This window comes from Chlorocebus sabaeus, chromosome 2 (assembly GCF_047675955.1).
Source record: "Chlorocebus sabaeus isolate Y175 chromosome 2, mChlSab1.0.hap1, whole genome shotgun sequence".
Taxonomy (NCBI): domain Eukaryota; kingdom Metazoa; phylum Chordata; class Mammalia; order Primates; family Cercopithecidae; genus Chlorocebus; species Chlorocebus sabaeus.
Window position 1 is genome coordinate 35,620,650 of NC_132905.1, and position 27,979 is coordinate 35,648,628.

Sequence of the window (27,979 nt, forward strand, 5' to 3'; positions counted from 1 at the left end):
TGCATAGAGTGGGGAGGCCGGCCTGGGCAACGTAGTGAGTTAGGACCTGTCTCCACAAAAAATACAAAAATTAGCCAGGGTGTACACCTGTAGACCCAGCTACAGACTGAGGCAGGAGGATCACTTGAACCCAGGAAGTTGAGACTGCAGTGAGCTACAGTGGTGCCACCGCACTCCAGCCTGGGTGACAAGACCCTGTCTCAACAACAAAAAGCTGGGAGGGAAAGGGAGCAGCTTCATGAACTGACATTGGACATTCAGGCATATCCACAGTTAAACATGAGACTCACTGTGCGCTTGCTCAGTAGATGTCTGCCCTACAAAATAGAAGCCTTCAGTTGCTGCTGCTCAGACTCCTGCATCAAAGACACAAGAGTTTGCCTAAGAGACCACAACAGTTGTAGCCACACATCACCACTGGTCCTCACTTGGAACTGGCCAAGGTCAGGGAGGGACCAGCAGCTGTCCAGGCACCTGCAGAAGCTGCTCAGAGCTGGGAGAGGCCTGTGCCACTGCTGTCAGCTAGAGCCTGATCTTGAGCATCCTGTCACAGAAAGTCAATCAGAAAAATCTGGTTGTGCTCTTGGATTAGCTGGGCATTTGGGGTAAGGGAGGGACTGCAGATTCTGATTTGTATAGAAAACTAAACTTCAGGCCGGGCACGGTGGCTCAAGCCTGTAATCCCAGCACTTTGGGAGGCTGAGACGGGGGGATCACAAGGTCAGGAGATCGAGACCATCCTGACTAACGCGGTGAAACCCCGTCTCTACCAAAAAAACACACACAAAAAAACTAGCCGGGCGAGGTGGCGGGCGCCTGTAGTCCCAGCTACTTGGGAGGCCCAGGCAGGAGAATGCCGTAAACCGGGGAGGCGGAGCTTGCAGTGAGCTGAGATCCGGCCACTGCACTCCAGCCTGGGCGACAGAGTGAGACTCCGTCTCAAAAAAAAAAAAAAAAAAGAAAGAAAACTAAACCTCAGTATGTTGCAATAAAATGAAAGTATGTCTTATTCAACAGGAATGTGATTGCAAAAACATCCCCCAATTCTGGGTTCACATTTTGTATTCTGATTTCTGGGATGGCTCTTCCCACATTAGTAGGAATGTTCCTTGAATACACTTGTCTGGTATCGCATGAGTAGAAAAGGAGAAAAATTGTATACACACACATATACACATGTGTGTACATGCATAAATGATCTCTGGAAGGATACCCAAGGAACAAACTAAAAGTACTCATGGAGTGAGAAGCTGAGCTTGCTGGGCATCAGGAACTCAAGAAAGGCTTTTAACTACTTTATGATTTGTGAACCACGTGAATGGACCACCTATTCAAAACATTAAGAAAGGAATACACAGCACTGAACAACCAAGTCAGAATTCACTGTGGGCAAAGGCAGAGATGACCAAGGAAGAAAGGGGCCAGGTGAACCTGGGCCTCAGGGAAAGCCCCTACAGCTCAGGAGACTTTTTGGCTGAGGTTCTATTCCTATGATGACAGCAGAGGAGCCCATGTGACCCAGATAATGTTATGTGGCATCAGCAGCCCCCATGACACCAGGCCTGCTGCCCACCAGGCTCTGGGCACCATAACCCTCACAAGAGGTGCCAGGGGTGTTATTACAATACCTGGGTGGTAGGTAAGGAAAAAGAGACTCAGGCTAACTTGCAGAAAGGCCTGAGGCTAGTGAGTGGCAAGAGGCAATTCCATCACTCTCAGCACTCTGCCTAGAGCGCTGGGGATACCGCCCAGAATGGATTTCATAATTCCCAAAAAGCCTCTCAGAAAAATAATTCCTACTTGTTCAAAGTAGCTTAGAGCAGGATCAGGCCATGGAGATGACATGATTTTGAAGTGGAGTTGTGAAAAGGACAAGGCCCAAGGCTATTCCTCTGATGGATCCAAGGGGCTTGGCACTGGGGAAAAGGATCTTCTTGTCAAGAACAGGGTATCCGGTAATGGTGGGAGGTCCCCTGTATCCCTCAGCTCAGACCTTCCCAGAGGTCACCTGCCCCTATTTGGCCATTTCTGTCCTGCCTTCCCTAGCTAGGCAAGCACAGGCTCCAAGGACCTTATCTGCCAGGGACAGGCCTAACCAAATCACAAGTGGCAAAGAAAAGCAGATGTCAACTTCCTAGTGGCTGATACCGACCCAACCAGGAATCAAGTCGGGCTGGTTTTGTTCCGTTTCTGAAGCCAGCTGAATTCAAATGTCTCCCTAGCAACTACTGCTGATTCAGCCACCCATGGAGTCCAGTTGGGGCTGAGTTATGCTCCACTAACCCACAGCAGACCAGCAACATTCTATCTTTGAGCTGCTTAAGAAACACACAAAGGATACCAGCCAGTGGTCCAAGAGCAGACCAGAATCCCCACGCATCTACACAGTAACAAGTCCCAGCAACTCCTGAAGATAGATGTGGAAAGGGTGACTTTACCATGGGGTTCGAGTGTTTAGCCAAGAGAGTATAAAGGGGTCCCTAACTCATTCTTTAAAAAAAAAAAAAGATTGTCTTTCAAACAAAAAACCCTGTGATTTTAATCAGAATTAAAGGAGGATGTAAATTAAAAGGCCTTCTATTTGCATGTACAGCAATGCAGATGCACAGGCCCGCCCTGGTGGAGGACCCAGATGCAGGGAGCAAATATTCAGGTTGTGTTGCTAAGAGTCGCAGGAACTACTGTTAGTGATACTAGGCTTGCTGCAGGAGGATGTCACGCTGATAAAGGGAGATGACTATGAGCAGAAAAAGTACTCTCACTGTTCCCGCTTCCAGCCCAGTCCTAGCAGAATGAATGCATTTTGAAATCACTCCACATTCACATGTGGTGAGAAGGTTGTTAGTGGTCCCTCATCCGGACAAAGCAGACCCAAGATGGTGCCGAGTGCAGAGTGCAGACATTCTTGTGCTTTCCTCTCACGGCTGGAACTATCTGGGCTTTGCGCCCTGGTCCAGTGCTACGTGTCAACCCCCTCAACATGCCTGTGGCTCTGACACAGGGGGATGAATTAACTTGCCTCTGTTCAAATACACGGACTTGGTGAGGCTGTCTTTTGTTAGTACTGATGCACAGGGACAGAAAAAGGCTGCAACTGAAAGACTAGAATCCTGCAAAAGCTGTGAGCAGCAATAATTTGCAGTACTGATCATAGGAAATTCCTCCTTTGAGGGAAAAAAACATTCTCTTTCCTGTTAGAGCAACATAACAGAGAAGTGACATCTGTCCCAAGGCCATTCCATGGAAAATGGTGGCTGCTGGTAATTAGGCTAGTCCAGAAGCAAGCCTCCTTCTGACACTGGTCACTGAAAACAGCTCACTATAAACGGGGTGTCTTGCAGCATTGAATTCTATCGTGCTACAAATAGAGAATGCAAAAAGACGATGAAAGTAGGAGTGCATACATAGTTCTTTTCATGGGTGCCAGACAGGCTAAGGCTTTCATATAAAAATATTCCTCACTTTCCTTGTCCTGTTTAGGAAGCAGTCCAGTTGGCATACCACGAATAGGTCACACATAGGAAATGGCCTATTTTGACCAACTGGATTTGTAATTTTCCAAACTGGATTCTGTCCAGCACTTTTCTAGACTAATGGAAATTTTCCTCCTCATCTGACCCCAGCCATCTGAGCCAAGGACAGGTTCCCTCTCCTAAGAGGACACAGGTTGGATTCCAGAAAAAAATCCTGGAGTCATGCCAAGAGCAGAGTAGCAAAGCTCCCTCCATCCATTCTCCATGTCACGCAGACTGTATTCCTAATGAAAAACTTCCCCCACTCACATCTATGGGATGGAGTGGAGCAAAGCAGTTGACGAGGAATTGAGGCAGGCGCTCCTAAGATGGAGGGAGGCAGAGAGCAGGGCTGTGGAAAAGATTTTTCCATCTGACCTGCTGCTTTCCATAGCTAATTTATACAATATTCACAAATCCTAATGGACTCTGAGTCATTTCTAGAAAAGTTGGACAGAAAGAGCAGCATGCATTTCTCTCCTATAAAGACACTTTCACTTTCGCAAGTCCAAATACTGAGGCACACACCAACGGTGGACAGCCCTGCAGGAGCTTCCTGAAATTATTTACAATTCCAAATGGATCACCAGCTGCAGAATTACACAGGGACCTTATTTGGGATAAAGTGTTAAAAAGTGAATGACAAGTTTTTTTTTTTTTTTTTTCTCTGAAGTAGAGAGGGCAAGAGACGGAAGAGATGGAAGGAGGAGTGGGAGAGGCCAAGGGGTCGGCATCCCCTTCATCCAGCTTGGCCAGTAGTATGGGCCATTCTCAAAAAGCCACTGCTCTTTGGAGCTACTCAAGGGGTTCACAGTGGCTCCCTCCTGAGGCGGTGGCAGTGGGCCCACAGCAGCTACACTGGAACCACAGTGCACATGTGGGGATGTGGGCAGCCTCCTGGATCACTCAGGGACAGTGTGGACTCAGGGCCCACCCCCTGCTGGGGCTCTGGATGGGCCTCACTGGTGCATATGAGAGGGCAATGATAAGAGGAAATGGCTTCTGACTAGGCCTTTCCAAGTGCATCTAATGTTTTCAGCTTAGATGATTTGATAGCAGGTGTTGTAATCCTGAGGGGGAAATGGGTGGTGAGGGACACTGCTACTCAAAGCTCTTGGGTTCCAAGATGGCCTTATCAAAGGAATATAACATGAGCCTTGTGGGCACTGCCTCACCGACCACTGGCGGCTGGTTGTGCTGGTTTTACTTGGCTCAAGGGCTGCTGGAAGGATTTGCTGCTACAAAGGCCTGCATGGCCTATATAGAAACCCATCCATCCGCAGGTAGGGGTGTGGCTTTAAAAGACCTGCTCTTAGTTCCCTTCTTTACCCTCCTGCTTGACATGGAGATGAGACTCCAGGAGAGAGAGTGTAATGGAGTTAGTAAGAGACCCTCATGAAGTTTCTCGAGGCAAACCCGCAGGCTCATCCACTCCTCTTCTCTCGGCAGGGGGTACTGTCAAAGTGCTTTGGTTGTCACAAGACCCACACACCTAGGTTCCCAGCTTGGCTGGCCCAAGAGTTCTTCATGAGGCAAAAGAAGTGGCAGCTGGTGTCCTAGGTAGAGAGCAGCCAATACAGACACCGCTTGTGTTCCTCCTAGCTCCACACAGACGTCGTGTCCAGCAACAGTCTGATCCTTGTGGTAAGCTATACAATGTTCTCTGCCCCAGGAAGGGGCCCCTGAGGGGGTCCACGGTCCTGCTTACTATGCAACTGGGCCAGCTGTAGAACTGGCATGTTGCACAAGGGACATACTTTACGAACCTCCAGCCACTTAATAAGGCACCTGCAGAAGGAGACACCACAGGGGAAGACATCAGTCCTATGCTCATGGCACGGCTGTTTTGCTGAACATCTCCATATCTGTCACCCAGACAATGTCTACTGTATGGTCCAAGGAGCTCCCCTACTAGGTGGTGAATGGATGTCACCCCCTGGAGAGAGGGAAGAGACAGAGGGAAGGAGAGGGGAGAGGCCAAGGGGTCAGCAATCCCCTCCTCCTTCTAGAGCCTCCCATCTTCCATGTGTGAAGCCACAGATAGTATGTGATACCCTCAGTTGCCCATGACTCCTTACAAGAACAAAGTACACTGAAGAGGGACATAAGAAGTAGGAAAATAAAATTTTCTAACAGAAATACAAAACAAAAAGTTATAAGAGAATGAGAAATATTAATATGTCTGCAGGAAGTGGGAGGAGAGGGCCCCACACTACCATTTATATCCAGACTTCATTTATTTTGATTTTAAATAACTATGGTTTTGATTTAAATAAGTTTTTAGGAGATGGAGGCTCTCACTGGAAAGTTCCAGCTAAATAGCTGTTTACTGCTTGGGCTCCAACTGTAGACTCATTTGGCTCTCTGCCCATAGTCCTGATGTGGTGGTCACGTTCCGCCACTCTGCTGTCTCCTAATGTCATGCACACACACACACATTCCGCCTGTAGGGTGCTGTCAGCTTTCTGCATTACAGACCAATCATGAAGCCATCAAACTTGTCTGGTACTGCCCTAAAACCCAAAAGAAGTTGGTCGATGTGCCTCAAACTCGGGTCCCATTAAATAATTCCATACCAATACTCACTTTCTGTGGAAGGCGTGCTTACATGGGCAAATCCCCAACTCATCTCGAGGCTTGAAGTCTTCTAGGCACACTGCACAGAGCTGAAAGACAAATGCACAAATGAAGCCAAGTGTCTGTTAAGTACCCTCCCAGGTACAAAGTAGAGTGCAGGCTCCTAAGGCTCAACCATTTGAAGGGACTCATGAGACTCTTATCTTAAAAAAAAAAAAAAAGAATGAATAAATGAATGAAAAGAAACAGGCCCAAATAGATGAGTCTCCTGCTCTTCCTGTCCCACATCTTCAAGGAGGTGGGCAGATGGGAGAAGACAGAAAGCAAGAGGCAGCTGCCTTTACTTCAGTGCATCAGAAGTGTGGGACTGAGGGAGGGTTACTCTCACATCTGCCAGCTTAACCTGCTGTCCCTTTCCTGGTGTGCCAAAGGACTGAGGCTCCCTGGGTTCTCCACCTTGTCAGCAGCACAGCCTGGCTCCCAAGCACTCACTGAAAGGGACTGCTCAAGGCCTGGCAATCTTTTCTCCTGTTTTTGTGGTACAGCTTGCAGTAACACGCTATTTATAGTTCCTGGGGCCTCCCACTTTGGCACTGTCCTTCTGTCAGTGTCTTTGTCATATAAAAAGTTACTGAAGACTCAGTTAACTCTTGAACATGTGCAGATGGGACCAGGACTGCTCTCAGGCGATGATTAGTCTCCATGGCTTGGAGAGAGGCCTTTGCCTTCGTACCCAGGGGCTGGGTTCCAACACTGTTTCCTGGGCATTCACCAGGGCCCGTGGATACCACGTGTCGCCACACTGACCCATTTTACAGACGAGTAAACAGAAGCTCAGGAAAATAATGTTGCTTGAGGCCATTTAGTTGGAGAGTGGCCAGGCCTTGCTGGGGACCCAGGTCTGTTGTACTGATGTGCTACTGTGCCATTTCTTTCTCCTGCCCAGTGGTTGAACTCCTTCCTCCCTACTTGTTTCCCTGTCCATTCCCAAGGATCCCGGTTCAGGCCATCACCATTTCTAGCCTGGATTGTTGATGGCTTTGCTGTCACTAGTTTCTTAACCGATAACACGTGACCCAGTCTTCTTAGGTTATGTAACATAATCTAGGCAGGACATGTGGCTCTTGGTGCCCAGTGAACAGTGCCATGTTGGTTTTTAAACATCCTTGCTGAGGTAGCTTTCAGGGCCTTGTGTGTACAACAGACAGGATCTTCACAGGAGGAGGAGAATGGGTAACTGTGCTCTGTTGGACTCAGCATCCCTACCAAGATGGCAGGGGAGCAGGGAGGAGAGCAGGATAGGTGGCTGGCCTTGGCTCAGACACACTAGCTGTGTGGCCTCTGCCCTCAAGATTCCTCACAGAGCTCTGTTCCTTCATTTGTACAATAAGGACATGACCTGCCCCACCCCACACAGGGCTGTCATCAGCTCAGCTTGGAGGGCAGGGCTAAGGATACAGTAAGGCGGTCTACCAATGCCAGTTGTTTTTATTGATGTCTACATTTTATAATGGAAGTACTGTTTTCAAGCCCATTTTTGTTTTCTGAAGGGAGGTTGAGAATAAGCTATGCTTTGGTAAAGGTAAGAATCCAGCAGTTTCAGCCTAGTGGTATCTTTTTGGGCCTCAGCTTCCCACCTGTAAAGAGGGAATGATGCTCCCATCTCCTAGACTGTGTGATTGGCCCTCTGGCCTTCAACAGCCAGTTTTCCTCTCAGCCCCACCTTCCGAAACAGGGTCAGGACTGTCCTCTGGAGATTTAGCACTGATCCTATTGACGCACAGGTTGGATGAGTTGCTTATTTAGATTAGTAGCCTTTTCAAAATGGAGTTTCTTTCTTTTTTTTTTTTTCTTTTGGAAACGGAGTCTTGCTCTGTTGCCAGGCTGGAGTGCAGTGGTGTGATCTCAGCTCACTGCAACCTCTGCCTCCTGAGTTCAAGTGATTCTCCTGCCTCAGACTCCCGAGTAGCTGGGACTACAGGCGCACGCCAACCATACACAGCTCATTTTTTATATTTTCAGTAGAGACGGGGTTTCACCATGTTGGCCAGGATGGTCTCGATCTCTTGACCTTGTGATCTGCCTGCCTCAGCCTCCCAAAGTGCTGGGATTATAGTCATGAGCCACCGTGCCCGGCCCCAAAATGGAGTTACTATTAATGGTATAATGTGCTATTATGTTCTGAATAAACAAATCCTAAAACTATAGCCACCTGAGAAAAAACAAGATAAACTCCGACACGTTAAATGCTAAAGGTGACCAAAGTCAATGGCAATCACAAAAAGAGAAAAGCCTCAGATGACTTCCTAGAAGTTCCCTGAGAGCCAAACTCATTTTACAACTTTCCTTTACAGATCATATTTTGCAAATAAACTTTCATTTCCAGTATTCAATGAGATTGTTTCTCCAGTGTGACTTCCCATCACCATTAAAAAATTGAGATACAATTAATGTACTATAATATTCACTCCTTTAAGTAATATTACAACTCAGCAGGTTTTAGGTATAGAGTTGTGCAGCCATCTTTACATCTGATTCCAGAACATTTGCATCAAATGCCACCCCCACCCCCCAAAAAAGCCCATATTCATATTCATAGGCAGTCACTCCCCATTTCTCCCTTCTCCAATCTCTGGCAACCAACCGCTAATCTACTTTCTTTATTGATGGATTTGTCTACTCTGGACATTTCATATAAATGGAACCATACAATATGTAATCTTTCGTGTCTGGCTTCTTTTCCTTAGCATAATGTCTTCAAGGTTCATCTACATTGTAACATATATCAATACTTCATTCATTTTCGTGGCTGAATAATATTCCATTGTATGTATGTAATGCATTTTGTTTACCCATTTATTGGGTAAACAATAAAAAACAGTGTTGATTGCCACTTGCGTTGTTTCTTTTTTTTTTTTTTTTTTTGAGACGGAGTCTCGCTCTGTCGCCCAGGCTGGAGTGCAGTGGCGCAATCTCGGCTCACTGCAAGCTCCGCCTCCCGGGTTCACGCCATTCTCCTACCTCAGCCTCCCGAGTAGCTGGGACTACAGGCGCCCGTCACTGCGCCCGGCTAATTTTTTTCTATTTTTTAGTAGAGACGGGGTTTCACCATGGTCTCGATCTCCTGACCTTGTGATCCGCCCGCCTCGGCCTCCCAAAGTGCTGGGATTACAGGCCTTTTGGCTATTGTGGACAATGCTGCTATAAACACTGGTGTATAACTATCTGGTTGAGTCCTTGTTTACATTCTTTTGGGTATGTATCAAGAAGTGGAATTGCTGGGTCATATGGTAACTCTATGTTTACCTTTTTGAGGAGCTATAAAACTGATTTCCAAAGTGGCTGTACCATTTTACATTCCTATCAGCAGTACGTGTGGGTTGTAATGTCTCCATATCATCACCAATACTTATTCTTGTCTTTTTTTACTATAGTTATCTTAATGGGTGTAAATGGGTCATTTCCTTAATGACTAATGATGCCGTGCTTATTGACCACAACATATCTTCGATGGAGAAATGCCTATTAAGTCCTTTGTCATTTTATTAGTTGGCTTATTTTTCTTCTTCTTATTAAGTGGTAAGAGTTCTTTATATATTTTAGACTGAACTCCCTTATCAGAGAGCCAACTAATTTTGACAAAGGTGCAAAAAGCATTTCAATGGCAGAAAGAAAGCCTTTTCAACAAATGATGTTAGAGCACTGCACATTCATAGACATTAAAAACACACGCAGCCTAAGCAGAAACACAACCTAAGCACAACCAAAGCACAACCTAAGCAAAGCAATCAAAGGAAAAAATGGATAAACTGGACTTGATCAAATTAAAAAATTTTCTTTCTGCAAAGGACCTGTTAGGATGAAAAGACTGGGAGAAAATATTTGCAGATCTTTTTATTTTGCAGGCTTATTACTGAGTTCTAAGAGTTCTATACATTTTAAATACCAGACCCTTATCAGATATAAGACTTGTGAATAGTTTCTCCCTGTGGGTTGCCTTCACTTTCAGGATAATGTCCTTTGAAGCACAAAAGTTTTTAATTTTTTTTTTTTTTTGAGACAGTCTTGCTCTGTCACCCAGGCTGGAGTGCAGTGGTGCCATCATAGCTCACTGCAGCCTCAATCTCCTGATCTCAAGCAATCCTCCAGCTCCTCAAGCCTCAACCTCCCAAATAGCTGGGACTACAGGCATACACCACCACACCCAGATAATTTTTTTTTTTTTTTTAAGTAGAGACAAGGTCTCCTCACTATGTTGCCCAGGCTAGTCTCGAACTCCTGCACTCAAGCAATCTTCTCATCTTGGCCTCCCAACATGTTGGGATTATAGGAGTGAGCCATGGGTGGCCTGATGAAGTTTAACTATTTTTTCTTAGCTTGCTTGTGCTTTAGATGTCATATCTAAGAACCACTGCCCAATCCATGGCTATGAAGATTTATACATCTATGTTTATTTCTCCTTTTTGTTTTTTAGAGACAGAGTCTTGCTATGTTGCCCAGGCTGGTCTCAAATTCCTGGACTCAAGGGAGCTTCCCCCTCAGCCTCCCAAAGAGCTGGGATTACAGGCATGTGCCATGACACTGGGCTCACCTATGTTTATGTCTGAGTGTTTTATAATATTAGCTGATACATTTAGTTCTTTAACTTTTGAGCAATCTTTGTATATAGTATAAAGTAGATGTCTAAATTTATTCTTTTGCATGTAGATATCCAGTTGTCCCAGCACCACTGATTGAAAAGACTATTCTTTTCCCACTGAATTGTCTTGGCACCCTTGTTGAAAATCAACTGACCATAAATGTTTGAATTCATTTTTGGACTTGCAGTTCTATTCCACTGATCTATACAGCTATCAATATACCTATGTCACACTGTATTAAATACTGTAGCTTTGTATAGTAAGTTTTGAAATTGGGAGGTGTGAGTTCTCTAACTCTGTTCTTCTTTTTCAAGATTCTTTTGGCTATTCTGGATCTTTTACATTTCCATGTGAATTTTAGAATTCATATGCTTGTCAATTTGTGCTTAAAAAGGGCAGATGGGATTTTGAAAAAGATGATTTGGTAAATACTTTGGATACTACTGCCAGCTTACCAATATTAAATTTTCTAACCAATGAACATGGGATGTCATCCCATTTATTTAGGTTTTATTATCTTTTCAATGTTTTATAGTTTTCAGCATATAAATCTGGGCTTCTGTTGTTAAATTTATTCCTAGGTATCTTATTATTTTTGATGCTATTACAAATGAAAATTTTTTTTTTTTTTTTTGAGATAGAGTTTTGCTCATTGCCCATGCTGGAGTGCAATGGTGTGATCCCAGCTCACCACAACCTCTGCCTCCTGGGTTCAAGTGATTCTCCTGCCTCAGCCTCCTGAGTAGCTGGGATTACAGGCATGCACCACAATGCCGAGCTAATTTTGTATTTTTAGTAGAGACAGGGTTTCTCCATGTTGGTCAGGTTGGTCTCGAACTCCCGACCTCAGGTGATCCGCCTGCCTCGGCCTCCCAAAGTGCTGGGATTACAAGTGTGAGCCACTATGCCTGGCCACAAATGAAATTTTCTTAATTGCTAGTGTGTAGGTTTAACTAGTTTTTGTATATTGATCTTATATCTAGGAAACCTGATAAACTCATTATTAGCTCTCATAGTTTTTTTTTTGTTCTTTTCTTTTTCTTTTTTTCTTTTTTTTGAGACAGAGTCTCACTCAGTCACCAGGCTGGAGTGCAATGGCATGATCTCTGCTCACTGCAACCGCTGCCTCCTGGGTTCAAGCGATTCTCCCATCTCAGCCTCCTGAGTAGCTGGGATTACAGGCACCCACCATCATGCCTGGCTAATTTTTGTATTTTAGTAAAGCCAGGGTTTCACCACATTGGCCAGGCTAGTCTTGAACTCTTGACCTCAGGTGATCTGCCCGCCTCAGCCTCCCAAAGTGCTGGGATTACAGGCATGAGCCACCGCACTCAGCCTCTCAGTTTTTTTTTATTTAGTATTCTATAATATTTATAAAGTCATGTCATCTGCAAATAGACAGTTTTACTTCTTTCCCATCTGAATGCCCTTTATTATTTTTTCTTAACTGCCCTGGCTAGACCCTTGAGTAACAAGTTGATAAAATTGATAAGAGCAGGAGTCCTGTCTTCTTCCTTGTCTAAGAAGGAAAACTTTGTCTTCAACCATTAGGTATAATATTAGCTGTGGGCTTTTTACAGATGCCCTTTACAGGCTGAGGAAGTTCCCTCTATTTTTAGGTTTATTGAATTATTGAATGCTTTTATCGTGAAAGAAAGCTGGGTTTTGTCAAAGGCTTATACTGTATCTACTGAGATGACCATGTCTTTTCTTCCCCCATTTATTCTATTAATAAGGTGTATCACATTGACTGATCTACTTATGTTGAACCAACCTTGCATTCCTGGGATAAGTTCCACTTGATTATGGTAGATAATCTTTTTTTATATACTGTAGGATTTGCTTTGCTAATATTCTGTTGAGGATTTTTACACTTATATTCATAAGAGATACTGGTTTGGCATTTTCTTTCTTTGTAATATCTTTGTCTGGGTTTGTTATCAGGGTAATACTAACCTTCTAAAAATGAGTTGGGAAGTGTTCCCCAACACTCTTGTCTTTTTTTTTTTTTTTTTTTTTAAATAATCTCACTCTGTTGCCAAGGCTGGAGTACAGTGGTGCAATCATGGCTCACTGCAGCCATGACCTCCTCAGGCTCAGGTGATCCTCCCAAATAGCTGGGATGACAGGCACTGCCATTCCTGGTTAATTTTTGTATTTTTTGTAGAGATGGGGTTTCACCATGTTACCAAGGCTGGTCTTGAACTCCTGGACTCAGGCAATCTGCCCACTTTTGGCCTTCCAAAGTGCTGGGGTTACAGGTGTGAGCCACTGTGCCCGGCCTATCTTGTCTTTTTTTTTTTTTTTTTTTTTAAGTGAAAGAATGAGTCCTATGATAATGTCAGGCCTGCTGGAAGCTAGGCTAAAAACAGACATTTACTAGTTGGTCAGTTTATAGATACTTGAGTTTGTTTTACATATTGAAAGTCAGAAAGGTACTTAATGGGATCTCCAGAAGGCAGAAGAAAGCTGGGTCAAGTCACTCAAAAGTAATTTTTTGCAACTTGGAGAACAGCAGAAGCTTCACATCTGTGGGGGCAGTAGAGGTATCCTGATGTAATGGTTCCAGATGCAAACATCCCCTTTCTACACACAGAAGCTAGATGACTTGCCCATTCTATTCAACTTCTCTTTTTTTCTCTAACTTTTTTTTTTTTTTAGACAGGTCTTGCTATGTTGCCAGGCTGGACTCCAGGGTGCAAGTGATCCTCCTGCTTCAGCCTACTGAATAACTAGGACTATAGGCACAAACCACTGTGCCTGGCTAGTAAACTTTCTTAAACCTCAATATCTGCAAATGCAAAATAGGGAATAATACTTACCTTGTCTAAATTTGTCAAAGTGTTAGTTCCCTTGCTCCTAATTATATGAAGAAGCAGACATCTTGATAATCTTGTCACCTTTTGTACATGATTCCATGTATATCACACTATTATACCCATAAATAAAACAAGTCCTAGGTAAAAATGACTTTAACTACAGCATGTGTGTTGGAAACAGGCACAATTTTCTAGTACTCACAGAGTGTATGATCTCTAAAATGCCCACGTAGGAAGGATTTAATAACTTCCAAGTGGTTGACATAGTCTATAAATTTACCTCAGATACAGACTAAGGAGTGGAGAGTCAGGGTGAGAGGAAGACAGTGTCACAGAATGAAAATGATCTGTAGCTCAGGTGATTCAGCCAAAATGGTTCTTTTCCTTTTCTTTTTTTTCCCTATTCATTCATTCATTTATTCATTTATTGAGATGGAGTCTCGCTCTGTCGCCAGGCTGGAGGGCAGTGGCGCGATCTTGGCTCACTGAAACCTCTGCCTCCCAGGTTCAACCGATTCTCCTGCCTCAGCCTCCTGAGTAGCTGGGACTACAGGTGCCCACCACCAAGCCCAGCTAATTTTTTGTATTTTTAGTAGAGATGGGGTTTCCCCATGTTGGCCAGGATGGTCTCAATCTCTTGACTGTGTGATCCGCCCACCTCAGCCTCCCAAAGTGCTGGGATTATAGGTATGAGCCACCATGCCCGGCCTTTTTTCATCTATCTATCTATCTATCTATCTATCTATCTATCTATCTATCTATCTTAGAGACAGGTTCTTATCTATCTATCTATCTATCTATCTATCTATCTATCTATCTTAGAGACAGCCTCTCACACTGTTGCTCAGGCTGGAGTGCAGTGGCATGATCATGGCTCACTAAAACCTTGACCTCCTGAGCTCAAGCGATCCTCCTGCCTCAGCCTCCTGAGTAGTTGGGACTACAGGCATGCACCACCACACCTCGCTAATTTTTAAAATTTTTTGTAGAGAAGAGGTCTCACTATGTTGCAGTCTGGTCTTGAACTCCTGGGCTCAAACAATCCTCCTGTCAGCCTCCTAAAGTGCTGGGATTACAGCTGTGAGGCCACTGCACATGTCCAGTTTTCTTTTTAGATAATCATTCTGTGACAGTGGTGGTGGGCATTCATTATTATACCTTTCTTTGAATACTTATAAGGATATCACATCGTCTGCAGAGGCAGCAATTCTGGTTCAGAGATGTCATTTAAGGCTGGAATCCTCGAGAGCTAGTATAGCAACTTAAAGATGGTTTTGCCATTCAGGATAAATTTGGCTTTCTTGTTCCAAACTGAAGTACAGCAGGCAGCTTCTATGGCCCTTCTGTGCTCACGTGCTTGCCCCATTACTGACTGTACTTGTCTCACTGACTAATGACTTTCTCTCCTGTGGGATCTGTGCTCCTGGAGGGAAGGGAGGGACTATACTCTGACAAATCAATCTCGAGGGTCTGGCACACTGTTGGCTCCCTATAAATGCTTTGGATTTTTAAAAGATGTTTTAACAATTTTAATCTGTGACCAACTTCAGCTGAACTCCAGGTATTTGTATACTGATTCAAAAATAAATTTAGGAGCCGGGCATGGTGGTTCATGCCTATAATCCCAGCACTTTGGAAGGCTGAGGTGGGTGGATCGCCTGAGGTCAGGAGTTCGTGACCAGCCTGGCTAACATGGTGAAACCCTGTCTCCACTAAAAATATAAAAAATGAGCCAAGCATGGTGGTATATGCCTGTAATCCCAGCTACTTGGGAGGTTGAGGCAGGAGAATCACTTGAACCCCGGAGGCGGAGGTTGCAGTAAGCCGAGATTGTGCCACTGCACCACAGCCTAGGTGACAGAGTAAGACCCTTGTCTCAAAATAAATAAATAAATGAAGATAATAAATAAATGTAGGAATGTGATTTATAAGAAGACTGATCAATAATCCTAGAAAGACCAAGTGGATTGAATCTCCTATATAAGAAAGGGACAAAACAGAACTCACATAGCCAGAGCCACTTTCTCACTGCAGCAAAAGGAAGGGGATGAACCTATGAGGAGGTGAGGAGAAAGAAGAATAAGGAAGCAATGTCTTTAATGCCACTCCACACAAGGGGCACTCCAATAGAGTTACCTTTGTGTAGTCCTTTTCTACAGAAAGCAGGGCAGAGCAGAGCCACAGGGTGTTGCCACATGAATCATCTCCAATAATGAGATGACACATATGTCAGAATTATACAACAAAGGTCTTTTGTTTAAGGTCTTTATAACAATGCTCAAATGAGCAATCATGAATGCTCTTGAAATAAATGCTAAAACAGATATTATTAGCAAAGATATAGAGGATATAAGGACAAAGTGAACGAAAATTTTATTTTATATGTATTTTTGAGACAGAGTCTTGCTCTGTCACCCTGGCTAGACTGCAGTAGCACAATCTTGGCTCATTATACCCTCGACTTCCCAGGCTCAAATGATCCTCCCATCTCATGAGTAGCTGAGACTACAGGCGCACACCACACCTGGCTAATTTTTGTATTTTCTTTTGTAGAGATGGGGTTTCACCATGTTGCCCAGGCTGGTCTTGAACTCCTGAGCTCATGCAATCCTTCCGCCTTGGTCTCCCAAAGTGTTAAGATTACAGCCGTGAGCCATCATGTGCAGCTGAATGAAAATTTTAGAACTAAAACAGAATAATCACAATAAAAAAACTTAAAGGATGGGCTCAACAGCAGAATGGAGGGGATAGAGGAAAGAATCAGTGAACTAGAAGACAGAACATTGGAAATTAGTCTGAACAACAGAGGAAAATTACTGAAAAGAAATTCTCAAGGACTTGTGTAACAACAACAAAGGGTCTAACATTTGTGTCACTGGAGTTCTGGGAGAGAGACAGAGTGAAATGCAGAAAAAACATTTAAAGAAATAATAGCTGAAAACTTCCCATGCTTGGCAAAAGTCAAACCTATATATTCATGAAGCTGAGTAAACTGCAAATAGGATAAATCCAAATAAATCCATGCCCAGATATATCATAAATTGCTGAAAACTAAAGAAAAAGAAAAAAGTCTTAAAAGCAGCCAGAGAAAGTGATACATTACTGATAAGGGATGAATGATTCAAGTGACCTGATTTCTCATCAGAAATCATGGAGGGCCAGAAGGAAGAGGCATAAGAACTGTCAACCTGGAGTTCCATATACAAGAATATTCTTCAGGAATGAAGGTGAAATAAAAACATTCTCAGATGAAGGCAAACTAACAGAATTCATAGCCAGAAGACCTGCTTTAAGAAAATTACTAAAGGAGGCCAGGCACGGTGGCTCATGCCTATAATCTCAGTATTTTGGGAGGTCAAGGCGGGTGGATCACAAGGTCAGGAATTCAAGACCAGCCTGGCCAATAAGGTGAAACCCTGTCTCTACTAAAAATACAAAAATTAGTGGGGCGTGGTGGTGGGTGCCTGTAATCCCAGCTATTCAGGAGGCTGAGGCAGGAGAACTGCTTGAACCCAGGAGGTGGAGGTTGCAGTGAGCCAAGATTGTACCACTGCACTCCAGCCTGGGCAGCAGAGTGAGACTCCATCTCAAAAAAGAAAAGAAAAGAAAAAGGTGGAAATACACATACCATGCAAACAATCAAAAGGAAGCTGGAGTGGCTATATTAACATCAGAAAAATATTTCCGTTTTTTTTTCTTTTTTTTTTTTGAGGTAGGGTCTTGCTCTGTCACCCAGGCTGGAGTACAGTGACACAATCTTGGCTCACTGCAGCCTAAACCTCTTGGGCTCAAGCAATCCTCCCACCTCAGCCTCCCAAGTAGCTGGGACTATACCTGTGTGCCACCAGGCCCAGTTAATTTTTTTTTTCTCTAGAGATGAGGTCTCACTGCGTTGCCCAGGCTGATACTGGGCTCCTGGGCTCAAGCAATCCTCCCACCTCAGCCTCCCAAAGAGTTGGGATTACAAGTGTGAACCACCGTGTCCGGCCTGGACATATATATTTTGTTGTTGTTGTTGTTGTTGTTTTTGAGACGGAGTCCCGCTCTGTTCCCCAGGTTGGAATGCAGTGGCGTGATGTCGGCTCACTGCAAGCTCCGCTTCCTGGGTTCACGCCATTCTCCTGAGTAGCTGGGACTACAGGTGCCTGCTGCCACACCTGGCTAATTTTTTGTATTTTTAGTAGAGACAGGGTTTCACCGTGTTAGCCAGGATGGTCTCGATCTCCTGACCTCGTGATCTGCCTGCCTCGGCCTCCCAAAGTGCTGGGATTATAGGTGTGAGCCACTGCGCCCGGCCAATATATTTTTCGAGACAGAGTCTCACTCACTCTGTTGCCCAGGCTGGAGTGCTCACTGCAAGCTCTGCCTCCCAGGTTCATGCCATTCTCCTGCCTCAGCCTCCCTAGCTAGGACTACAGGTGTCCGCAACCTTGCCTGGCTAATTTTTTTGTAATTTTAGTAGAGATGGGGTTTCACCATGTTAGCCAGGATGGTCTTGATCTCTTGACCTTGTGATCCTTGGCTTCCCAAAGTGCTGCGATTACAGGTGTGAGCCACCATGCCTGGCCTGGATAAATATTTCAAAGCAAAGGAATTTACCTGGGATGGAGATTTTTTTTTTTTCTTTTTTTTTTGAGCTGGAGTCTTACTCTGTCGCCCAGGCTGGAGTGCAGTGGCGTGATCTCAGCTCACTGCAAGCTCCACCTCCCAGGTTCACTCCATTCTTCTGCCTCAGCCTCCTGAGTAGCTGCGACTACAGGCGCCCGCCACTACGCCTGGCTAATTTTTTTGTATTTTTTTTTTCAGTAGAGAGAGGGTTTCACCGTTTTAGCCAGGACGGTCTCAATCTCCTGACCTCATGATCTGCCTGCCTCGGCCTCCCAAAGTGCTGGGATTACAGGCGTGAGCCACCGTGCCCAGCTGATCTTTTTTTTTTTTTTGAGACGGAGTTTTGCTCTTGTTGCCCAGGCTGGTGTGCAATGGCATGATCATAGCTCACTGCAACCTTCACCTCCAGGTTCAAGCGATTCTCCTACGTTAGCCTCCCGAGTAGCTGGGATTACAGATGTCTGTCACCACGCCTGGCTCATTTTTGTATTTTTGGTAGAGATGGGGTTTCACCATGTTGGACAGGCTGGTCTTGAACTCCTGACCACAGGTGATCCGTCTGCCTTGGCCTCCCAAAGTGCTGGGATTACAGGCGTGAGCCACCCTGCCCAGCGAGAGACTTTGACAAAAGGGTCAGTTCACCAAGAAGATATTCAATGTGTATACACCTAACAACAGAGCTTCAAATAAATAAATAAATAAATAAATAAATAAATAAACAGACATAATATATTCACAGGTCAAAATACTCACCATGGTAAAGGTCAACTCTCTCCAAACACATTTATAGATTTAATGCAATATAAATCAAAATCCCAGCAGGATTTTTTTTTTTTTTTTTTAGATACAGATGAGCTGATGCTACAATTTACATGGAAGGGCAAAGGAACCAGACTAGCTAAAACAATTTTGGAAAAGAATGAAGTTGGAAGAATCACACTACCTGATTTTAAGATATACTATAAAGCTATTAATAATCAAGACAGTGTGGTACTGATGAAGAAACAGATACACAAATCCAGAGAATATAATGGAGAATCCAGAAATACAGTCACAAAAAATATGGCTATTTGATTTTTGAAAAAGGTGCAAAAGAATTTCAATGGAGAAAGCAACTCACCATAACCAAAGCTGGGGATACTATGGTGAAAAAAATCCAAGACTATATACAAATGACCAGCAAAACAGGAATTGGTGGGTGTAGTTGATTACTAACTCTGATACATACTGATGTAACACACAATGTACGTATTCAGGACAAAGTTTCTAAACTAATAGGTCAAAGAAACAAGGAAGACTTGTTCTGGATTAACCTGTTAAAAATTTAATCTTTTCATTTATGGTCATCAAAAAGACTCCAAATGAGAAACTGACCACCTTCTATTACTTCATGTTAATTTTGGCCATGTGTCAAAATTAACTTCTGGGAAAAGTAAAAAATCAAACAGTGGCTGGGCACCGTGGCTCACGCCTGTAATCCCAGCACTTTGGGAGGCCGAGGAGGTGGATTACTTGAAGTCAGGAGTTCAAGACCAGCCTGGCCAACATGGTGAAACCCCATCTCTACTAAAAATACAAAATTTAACTGGGTGCAGTGGCGCATGTCTATAATCCCAGCTACTCGGGAGGCTGAGGCAAGAGAACCGCTTGAGCCTAAGAGGTGGAGTTTGCAGTGAGCCAAGATTATGCCATTGCACTCCAGCCTGGACGACACAGTGAGACCCCGTCTCAAAAAAAAAAAAAAAAATCGAACAGTAATTAATGCTTCAGTTTAATCCAAGGTTAGGTCTAAAATGCTATTAAACAGAAATATATCAACTCTTTTATGAAAAATATGCAGAAAGAGCAAAGGACCAATAGATGATTTCAAAATATTTAACAATAATATGATTATTTTTATTATTATTCAAATAACCTAACAAATTAACTTTCTTTGAAGAGACTGGCAATTTAGCTTCACCACAGTCAGGCTATATATGACACAGCTGTTGCAACGCACAGCTTTTCAAGTCCTTGCTTTAAATACCAATTAGAAAACCCAGAAAGGGAGAAGGAAAGGGTGATAAATAAAAATTCTGAATATTTGTAGTCAGAGGCAATACAAGAAATAGAATTAAAAAGAATTCTTACAGGCTATGTATCTTAATATATACAGCAGGATATACACACCCAAGTTTGTACTTAAGTTACAAAGCACCTATGACCCAACCATGCAACTGAATAGCTAAACAATCCCGAGAATTCATATCTCTACATATGTGTTCTTCCCCTATTCCGTATGTCTTACCTTCTTAAATCCTTACCCCCATGAGATAATTCCTCCCTTTTTTTGTACCACTGGTAAGAAAGAAATATTGGGAACATTTTCAATGGGGAAATTAGTATATACTCATCTTGAGTAGAAAAACTAACGTATCTGTTTCCTATTCATACAGCATGGACAGCAAGCAGCATCCCTACTGCTATGCAACTTTATAATGGTGTCATCACTATTAAAAGTATCAGTTATACTACTCTCGTAAAGCCTTCACACAATTGATTTTTATGTGACCTCACCCTGAAATATTCTATTACCCCAATCAAAATAAGCCTATTTTTTTCAACTACTGAAAATAAAAGTGTTTAAACATACCACAGCATACCACTGCTACTAGAAAATGGAACAAGAAGATTTACTTATCATCAACTTACCTCATGTAAATTCAATTCTTTTACTTTCTCTTTTAATATAACCTGTAAGACAAAAAAGTATGTTCTTATGCCCATTTAAATCTGTAATTTTAAATAGTTTTCATATGCACACATATTTTTATTTTGTATATATGGCTCATTTCCCTCATACTCAATACTGGAGATAATTTCTTTTACAGTTTGAGACAGATCATTTTAGCACCATTTTTTTAACTTGAGCAATGATGCAATATTCTCCTAAAAAAGGAATTTTGGCCGAGCACAGTGGCTCACACCTGTAATCCTAGCACTTTGGGAGGCCGAGGCAGGTAGATTGCCTGAGGTCAGGAGTTTGAGACCAGCCTGGTCAACATAGTGAAACCCTGTCTCTACTAAAAATACAAAAATTAGCTGGATGTGGTGGCGCCTGGCTGTAATCCCAGCTACTCAGCAGGCGAAGGCAGGAGATTCACCTGAATCCGGGAGGCGGAAGTTGCAGTGAGCCAAGATCGCTCCATTGCACTTCAGCCTGGGCAACAGGAGTCAAACTCCGTCTCAAAAAAACAAAACAAAAAAAGTAAGTCAATCTTAATTTTGAAAGTTTTGACTCCGTGGTGACCAGACAGTAGTTAAAATGAATGCCAAGTGATAAGAAGGAAGTTTACTATTTAAGAAAAAACTCTGAGACTAAATATAGCTTATTAGAGTATATTTCATCTTAAAGTGAAGAAAATAGGCAAGTAAAATTTGAAGGGAAAATCTCTAAATGTTGGTGTCTTACATTCCTGAACTAAAAATGGATTTGAGGATAAATCCTATTTTCAGAAATCACACTAGAAGCTACTATCAGGCCTCATAGGGATATACTAAATTTCCTATCCAGTATATTTTAAAGATCAAATTTACTGTATGTCTTGTGACTTGACTAGTTTTATCAGTCAATTTCACTTAAGTGACTGCAAAGGCCAATTTTACTTTCCAGTTAGCCTACATACAAATATCTTGTAAGTTGTCAAGATCATAATAGGTGGCCAGGCACAGTAGCTCACACCTGTAATCCCAGCACTTGGGGAGGCTGAGGTGGGCGGATTGCTTGAGCCCAGGAGTTTAAGACTAGTCTAGGCAACACAGCGAAACCCTGTCTCTACAAAAAATACAAAAATTAGCCAGGTGTAGGGGTGCACGCCTGTAATCCCTGCTACTTGGGAGGCTCACTTGAGCCCAGGAGGCAGAGGTTGCAGTGAGCTGAGATTGCACCACTGCACTCCAGCCTGTGTGACAGAAGTGAGACCCTGTCTCAAAACAAAACAAAACAAAACAAAACAGATTATGATAGAAGCCTGAGAAACATGGTGAGACCCCATCTCTACAAAAAGTACAAAAATTAGCCGGGGGTGGCGGTGTGTGCCTGTAGCCCCAACTATGCGTGCCACCACACTCAGCTAAGCTGGGAGGATCACCTGAGCCCAGGGAGGTCAAGGCTGCAGTGGGCTGTGATCATGTCACTGCAGTCCAGTCTGGGTGACAGAGACCCTGTCTTAAAAAAAAAAAAAAAAAAAAAAAAAAAAAAGATTATGATAGGACTGAGGCGAAAAGATTCATTCATTTAGAAAACTAAAATACTCAACTCTGATTATGGATCTCACATGAGACCTATGAGAGTGTGGGGTTACCTAAGGACATCAGTATGTCCATCTAGGAAAGGTGCCAATGAGCTCAGATTTCAAAGATACATGAACAAAAGATGAACAGAAAGATAAGCAGTCCTGGCTGGGCATGGTGGCTCACACCTGTAATCCCGGCACTTTGGGAGGCCAAGGCAGGCAGATCACGAGGTCAAGAGATCAAGACCATCCTGGCCAACATAGTGACATGGTGTCTCTACCAAAAATATAAAAATTAGCCGGGCGTGGTGGCGGGTGCCTGTCGTCCCAGCTACTTGGGAGGCTGAGGCAGGAGATCACTTGAATCCAGGAGGCGGGGGTTGCATTGAGCCAGGATCTCACCATTGCATTCCAGCCTGGCGACAGAGTGAGACTCCATCTCAAAAACAAACAAACACCATCCTGGCTAACACGGTGAAACCCCGTCTCTACTAAAAACACAAAAAACTAGCCGGGCGAAGTGGCGGGCGCCTGTAGTCCCAGCTACTCGGGAGGCTGAGGCAGGAGAATGGCGTAAACCCGGGAGGCGGAGCTTGCAGTGAGCTGAGATCCGGCCACTGCACTCCAGCCCGGGCGACAGAGCAAGACTCCGTCTCAAAACAAACAAACAAACAAACAAACAAACAAACAAAAACAAGATAGGCAGTTCTGAAGTGTTACAGTTCCATAACATCACTGTCAGCAAGGTTAAAGACTCAAATAAGCTGAAGCTCCCCTGTACCCAAGAAGAAAGCTAAGAGTAACAAAAAATAAGATTTTCATGCTTAGAGCCAAAGGAAAATCTAGGCCACCTGTTTGGTGTTAGTGGTAAAATATTAATGGAAGAAAAAAATAATTTTACTTGGCCTTCAAGAAAAGATAAGTGTATTAACTTAAAGACAAAATCAGTGAAGGATTAGGTATTAACAGCCATGATCCAAGTTTGCAGACTTCTAGTGGATAATATGAGTTAACATTTAAAGTACAAAAGGCAGTAGATGAGATGACTGTAACACAGCTGGTCACCTCCGAGGAATTATGTCTTCTAATAAAGAAGGAAGGAAAAATTTCACTTAATGGTATCTCAGAACTCCATTAAGTTGACAGTAACTTTAAGAATTACAAGCTATGGCCGGGCGCGGTGGCTCAAGCCTGTAATCCCAGCACTTTGGGAGGCCGAGACGGGCGGATCACTAGGTCAGGAGATCGAGACCATCCTGGCTAACACGGTGAAACCCCGTCTCTACTAAAAAATACAAAAAAACTAGCCGGGCGAGGTGGCGGGCGCCTGTAGTCCCAGCTACTCCGGAGGCTGAGGCAGGAGAATGGCGTAAACCCGGGAGGCGGAGCTTGCGGTGAGCAGAGATCCGGCCACTGCACTCCAGCCTGGGTGACAGAGCCAGACTCCTTCTCAAAAAAAAGAAAAAAAAAAAAAGAATTACAAGCTATATAGCATTTCTCTTTAGCAAACTGTTGGCTCAAGTTTCCTGCTAAATTATATTATATCATTTGAACTTTCCATAGCTTCAAGTAATGCTTATAAAATAAGAGAATAATACTTAAGAAAATGAAGTTGATATATTATACTGCAAATTGGCGGTGAGATGCTAAAATGAACACAAGTAAATTCAGTCCCAGTTTAAAGTATGAGTGGAAATCAGAGTTCTCAGTTTTTTTGGGGGAAAAAAAATCAAAGCCAAACTGAATTAAATTTCTCACCTGTTTGTAGGCATAAAATTCTTTGTGTGCTTGATGTCTTAGCCTAAAAGACAGAAATTAGCAATGCAATATTGAGATTTCAAACATAGTAACTTGAAGAAAAATAAAAAGCTGCTGGTTTTGGTATTAATTTATATCATTTATGGCTCAAATGATATAAATTAGAACTTTTACCCTGAAATGCACCCAAATGACGTATCTCTTAACATGTTACGTGAAAGTGACCAGGGAACCATGAAATGTTACCCAAACGTAAGATGATTCAATTCTTTTTATACTGACAGTCTACTTATTTCAATAATATTTATATTTTTTCTTAATTAGAAAAAATTTCAGTATAACATACATCCAATGAAGTATAAAAACCTTAAGTATACAGCTCAAAATCTTAACAAATGTACATACCAGGATAACTATTGCTCATATCAAGACATAGTACATTTCCAGCACATCTGGGCCCTCTAAAATGACCCTTCCTAATCAATATCCATGCCCCAGAGGTAGCACTATCCTGATTTCTAATACTGTAGACTAATTATATCTGTTTTTGAACTTCATGTAAATGGATCATTTGGTATATACTTGTTTGTGTTTGGTTTCTTTCAGTCTACAATGCCTTGTGAGATTCTTCCATATGGTTGTAGTAATTGCCTTTCTGACTGACATACAGTATTCCATTGTATGAATATAGTATCATTTATTTATCCATTTTACTGCTGATGAATATTTAACTACTTCCTGTTTGAGGGTATTACTAATAAAGCTGATACACAAATTCTACATGTCTTTTAGTGGACTTATATACTCATTTCTGTTAAGTATATACCCAGGAGTAGAACTGCTGGTTCAAAGTACCACACCGAGGCTGGGCAATGTGGCTCACGCCTGTAATCCTAGCACTTTGGGAGGCCGAGGCAGGCGGATGGCCTGAGGTCACGAGTTCAAGACCAGACTGACCAACATGGAGAAACCCCCAACTCTACTAAAAATACAAAAATTAGCCAGGTGTGGTGACACATGCCTGTAATCCCAGCTACTTGGGGGGCTGAGGCAGGAGAATCACTTCAACACAGGACGTGAAGGTTGCAGTGAGCCGAGATCACGCCACTGCACTCCAGCCTGGGTGATAACAGTGAGACTCTGTCTCAAAAAAAAAAAAAAAAAAAAAAAAATCAAAGTACTCACCCCGGCCGGGCACAGTGGCTCCTGCCTATAATCACAGCACTTTGGGAGGTTGAGGCAGGAGGATCATTTGAGCCCAGGAGTTCGAGACCAGCCTGGGCAACACAGTGAAACCTCACCTCTACAAAAAATACAATTATCTGGGCATGGTGGCGTGTGGCCTGTAGTCCCAGCTACTCAGGAGGCTGAGGCGGGAGGATTGCTTGAGCCTGGGAGGTGAAGGCTGCAGTGAGCTGGGACTGTGCCACCCCATTCCAGCCTGGGTGGACAGAGTGAGATCCTGTCTCAAAAAAAAAAAAAAAGAAAAAGAAAAAACAATCTCATAACAATTTTACTCCTATGGGTAGTTCATGAGAGTTCTAGGTGTTCACATCTTTGCAGGTTAAGTTTGAAAAATTTTAAATTTAAGTAAGTCTAATTTATAAACTTTTCCCAATTAGGTTAGTTCTTTTTGTGTCCCATTAAAGAAATCTTTGCCTATCCCAAGTCTATGAAGATATTCTCCCATGTTGTGAAAACAATTTGTTATTTTACCTATAGAATATAGGTCTATGATCCATCTGAAATTGGTCTTTATGTATGCTGTGAGGTAGGGGTCCAGATGCTTTTTATCCTCATATAGATTTTCATTTGCCTCACCATCATTTATTGAAAAGATTCTCCCTTTTCCCCACTGCACTGCAGTGGCACATCTGTTGTATATCAGATGTATCGAATATGTGAGTCTATTTCTAGAGCTGCTATTATTCTGCTCCATTGGTCTATTTGCCTATCCTTGTATACTGACTGGGGTGAATGTGTCCCCCTTAGCTCCCAATTCATGTCAAACTGGAACCTCAGAATATAACCTTATTTGAAAATAGGGTATTTTCAGATTATTAGTTCGTTAAGATGAGGTCATATTGGATTAAGGTGAGCCCTAAATTCAATTTGACTGCTATCCTTAGAAGAGGAGAGGCTATGCAGAGACAGACGGAAAAGAAGGCCATGTGAAGACAGAGACAGAGACTGTAGTGAGGCAGCTACAAGTCAAGGAATGCCAAGGCTTTCTGGTATTCCCTGCAAGCTAGGAAAAGGCAAGAAAGACTCTCTCCTAGAGCCTCTAGAGGAAGCATGACTCTGCCAGCACTTTAAGTTTGAACTTTTCTAGCCTTCACGATTGTGAGAAATTACATTTCTCTTGTTTTAAGTTGCCCAATTTGTGGCACTTTGTTATACCAACACCAAGCAACCAATGTACCTTGTGTCAATATCATGCTATTTTAAAAACTTTTATTTGGAAATCATTTTAGACAGAAAAGTTGCAAAAAATAGAATTCACATATACCTTTCTACCAGCTTTCACATTTATATAACCATAGTTGTATATACTATGTCCACATTTAATACAACCATAGTACAATTATCAAAACCATTAAATTAACATTGATATATTAGTATTGATGTAACGTTGATGTATTATGAACTAAACTACAGACTTTATTTGGATTTTACCAGTTTTTTCTCTCACGTCCTTTTCCTGTTCTAGGATCCAATCCAGGATCCCACCTTGCATCTAGCTATGTCTCCTTAGCCACCTCTAATTTGTTTTTTTTTTGTTTTAGAGACAGTCTCGCTCTGTAGCCCAGGCTGGAGTGCAGTGGCATGATCTCGGCTCACTGCAAGCTCCGCCTCTGGGTTCACAACAGTCTCCTGCCTCAGCCTCCTGAGTAGCTGGGACTACAAGTGCCCACCAACACACCCGGCTAATTTTTTTTGTATTTTTAGTAGAGACGGGGTTTCACCGTGTTAGCCAGGATGGTCTAGATCTCCTGACCTCGTGCTTCACCCGCCTCGGCCTCCCAAAATGCTGGGATTACAGGCGTGAGCCACCGTGCCTGGCCAGCCACCTCTAATTTGTTGAGAGTTCCTTAGTCTTTCCTTGTCTTTCAAGATTCTGACATACTAAGTATGATCACTTTTTCTTGGTGGAATTTGAAGATTTCAATTTAAGATTAAGACAGTGTCCACTGGGTTTCTCCACTGTAAAGTTGTTAATTTCTCCTTTGTAACTGATAAATATCTTGAGGGAGATATGCTGAAATTCTACACATCCTCTATTTTTTTCTCAAGCTTTTGCCCACCAATTTTAGCATGCACCTTGCTTGCAATAATTACTGTAGTGTTTGCCTAAATTCTAATGGTGGTTTTGTAGTTCTCTAATTCCTTACACATTTGTTAACTGCAGTTCTTCTGTAAGGAAGAGATGTGCTTCCTTGTTTATTTGTGCAATTATTTATTTCTATCAGTCTAGACTCATGGATATTGGTTTTAATCTATGGGAAGAGATGTGCTTTCCTCATTTATTTGTGCAATTATTTATTTCTATCAGTCTAGACTCATGGATATTGGTTTTAATCTATGGGAAGAGATGTGCTTTCCTCATTTATTTGTGCAATTATTTATTTCTATCAGTCTAGACTCATGGATATTGGTTTTAATCTATGGGAAGAGATGTGCTTTCCTCATTTATTTGTGCAATTATTTATTTCTATCAGTCTAGACTCATGGATATTGGTTTTAATCTATGGGTTACAGTTCAATATGATCACTACTTTTTGTTGCTCAAA

General features: G+C 42.9%; 1 protein-coding gene across 2 annotated transcripts in view; it reads right to left on the reverse strand.

Moving 5' to 3' along the window:
- RNF24 (ring finger protein 24) overlaps nucleotides 1–27,979 on the reverse strand; it is an 87,583-nt gene continuing 59,604 nt past the window's right edge. For both annotated transcript variants that reach the window (XM_008019742.3, XM_037990826.2), the window contains 4 exons: nucleotides 24,189–24,231; nucleotides 20,848–20,889; nucleotides 6,099–6,178; nucleotides 1–5,300 (listed from right to left, as the gene is read on the reverse strand). In XM_008019742.3, coding sequence (XP_008017933.1) covers nucleotides 5,162–5,300; nucleotides 6,099–6,178; nucleotides 20,848–20,889; nucleotides 24,189–24,231 — 304 coding nt within the window. In that variant the 3' untranslated portion in view covers nucleotides 1–5,161. The remainder of the gene's footprint in view (nucleotides 5,301–6,098; nucleotides 6,179–20,847; nucleotides 20,890–24,188; nucleotides 24,232–27,979) is intronic.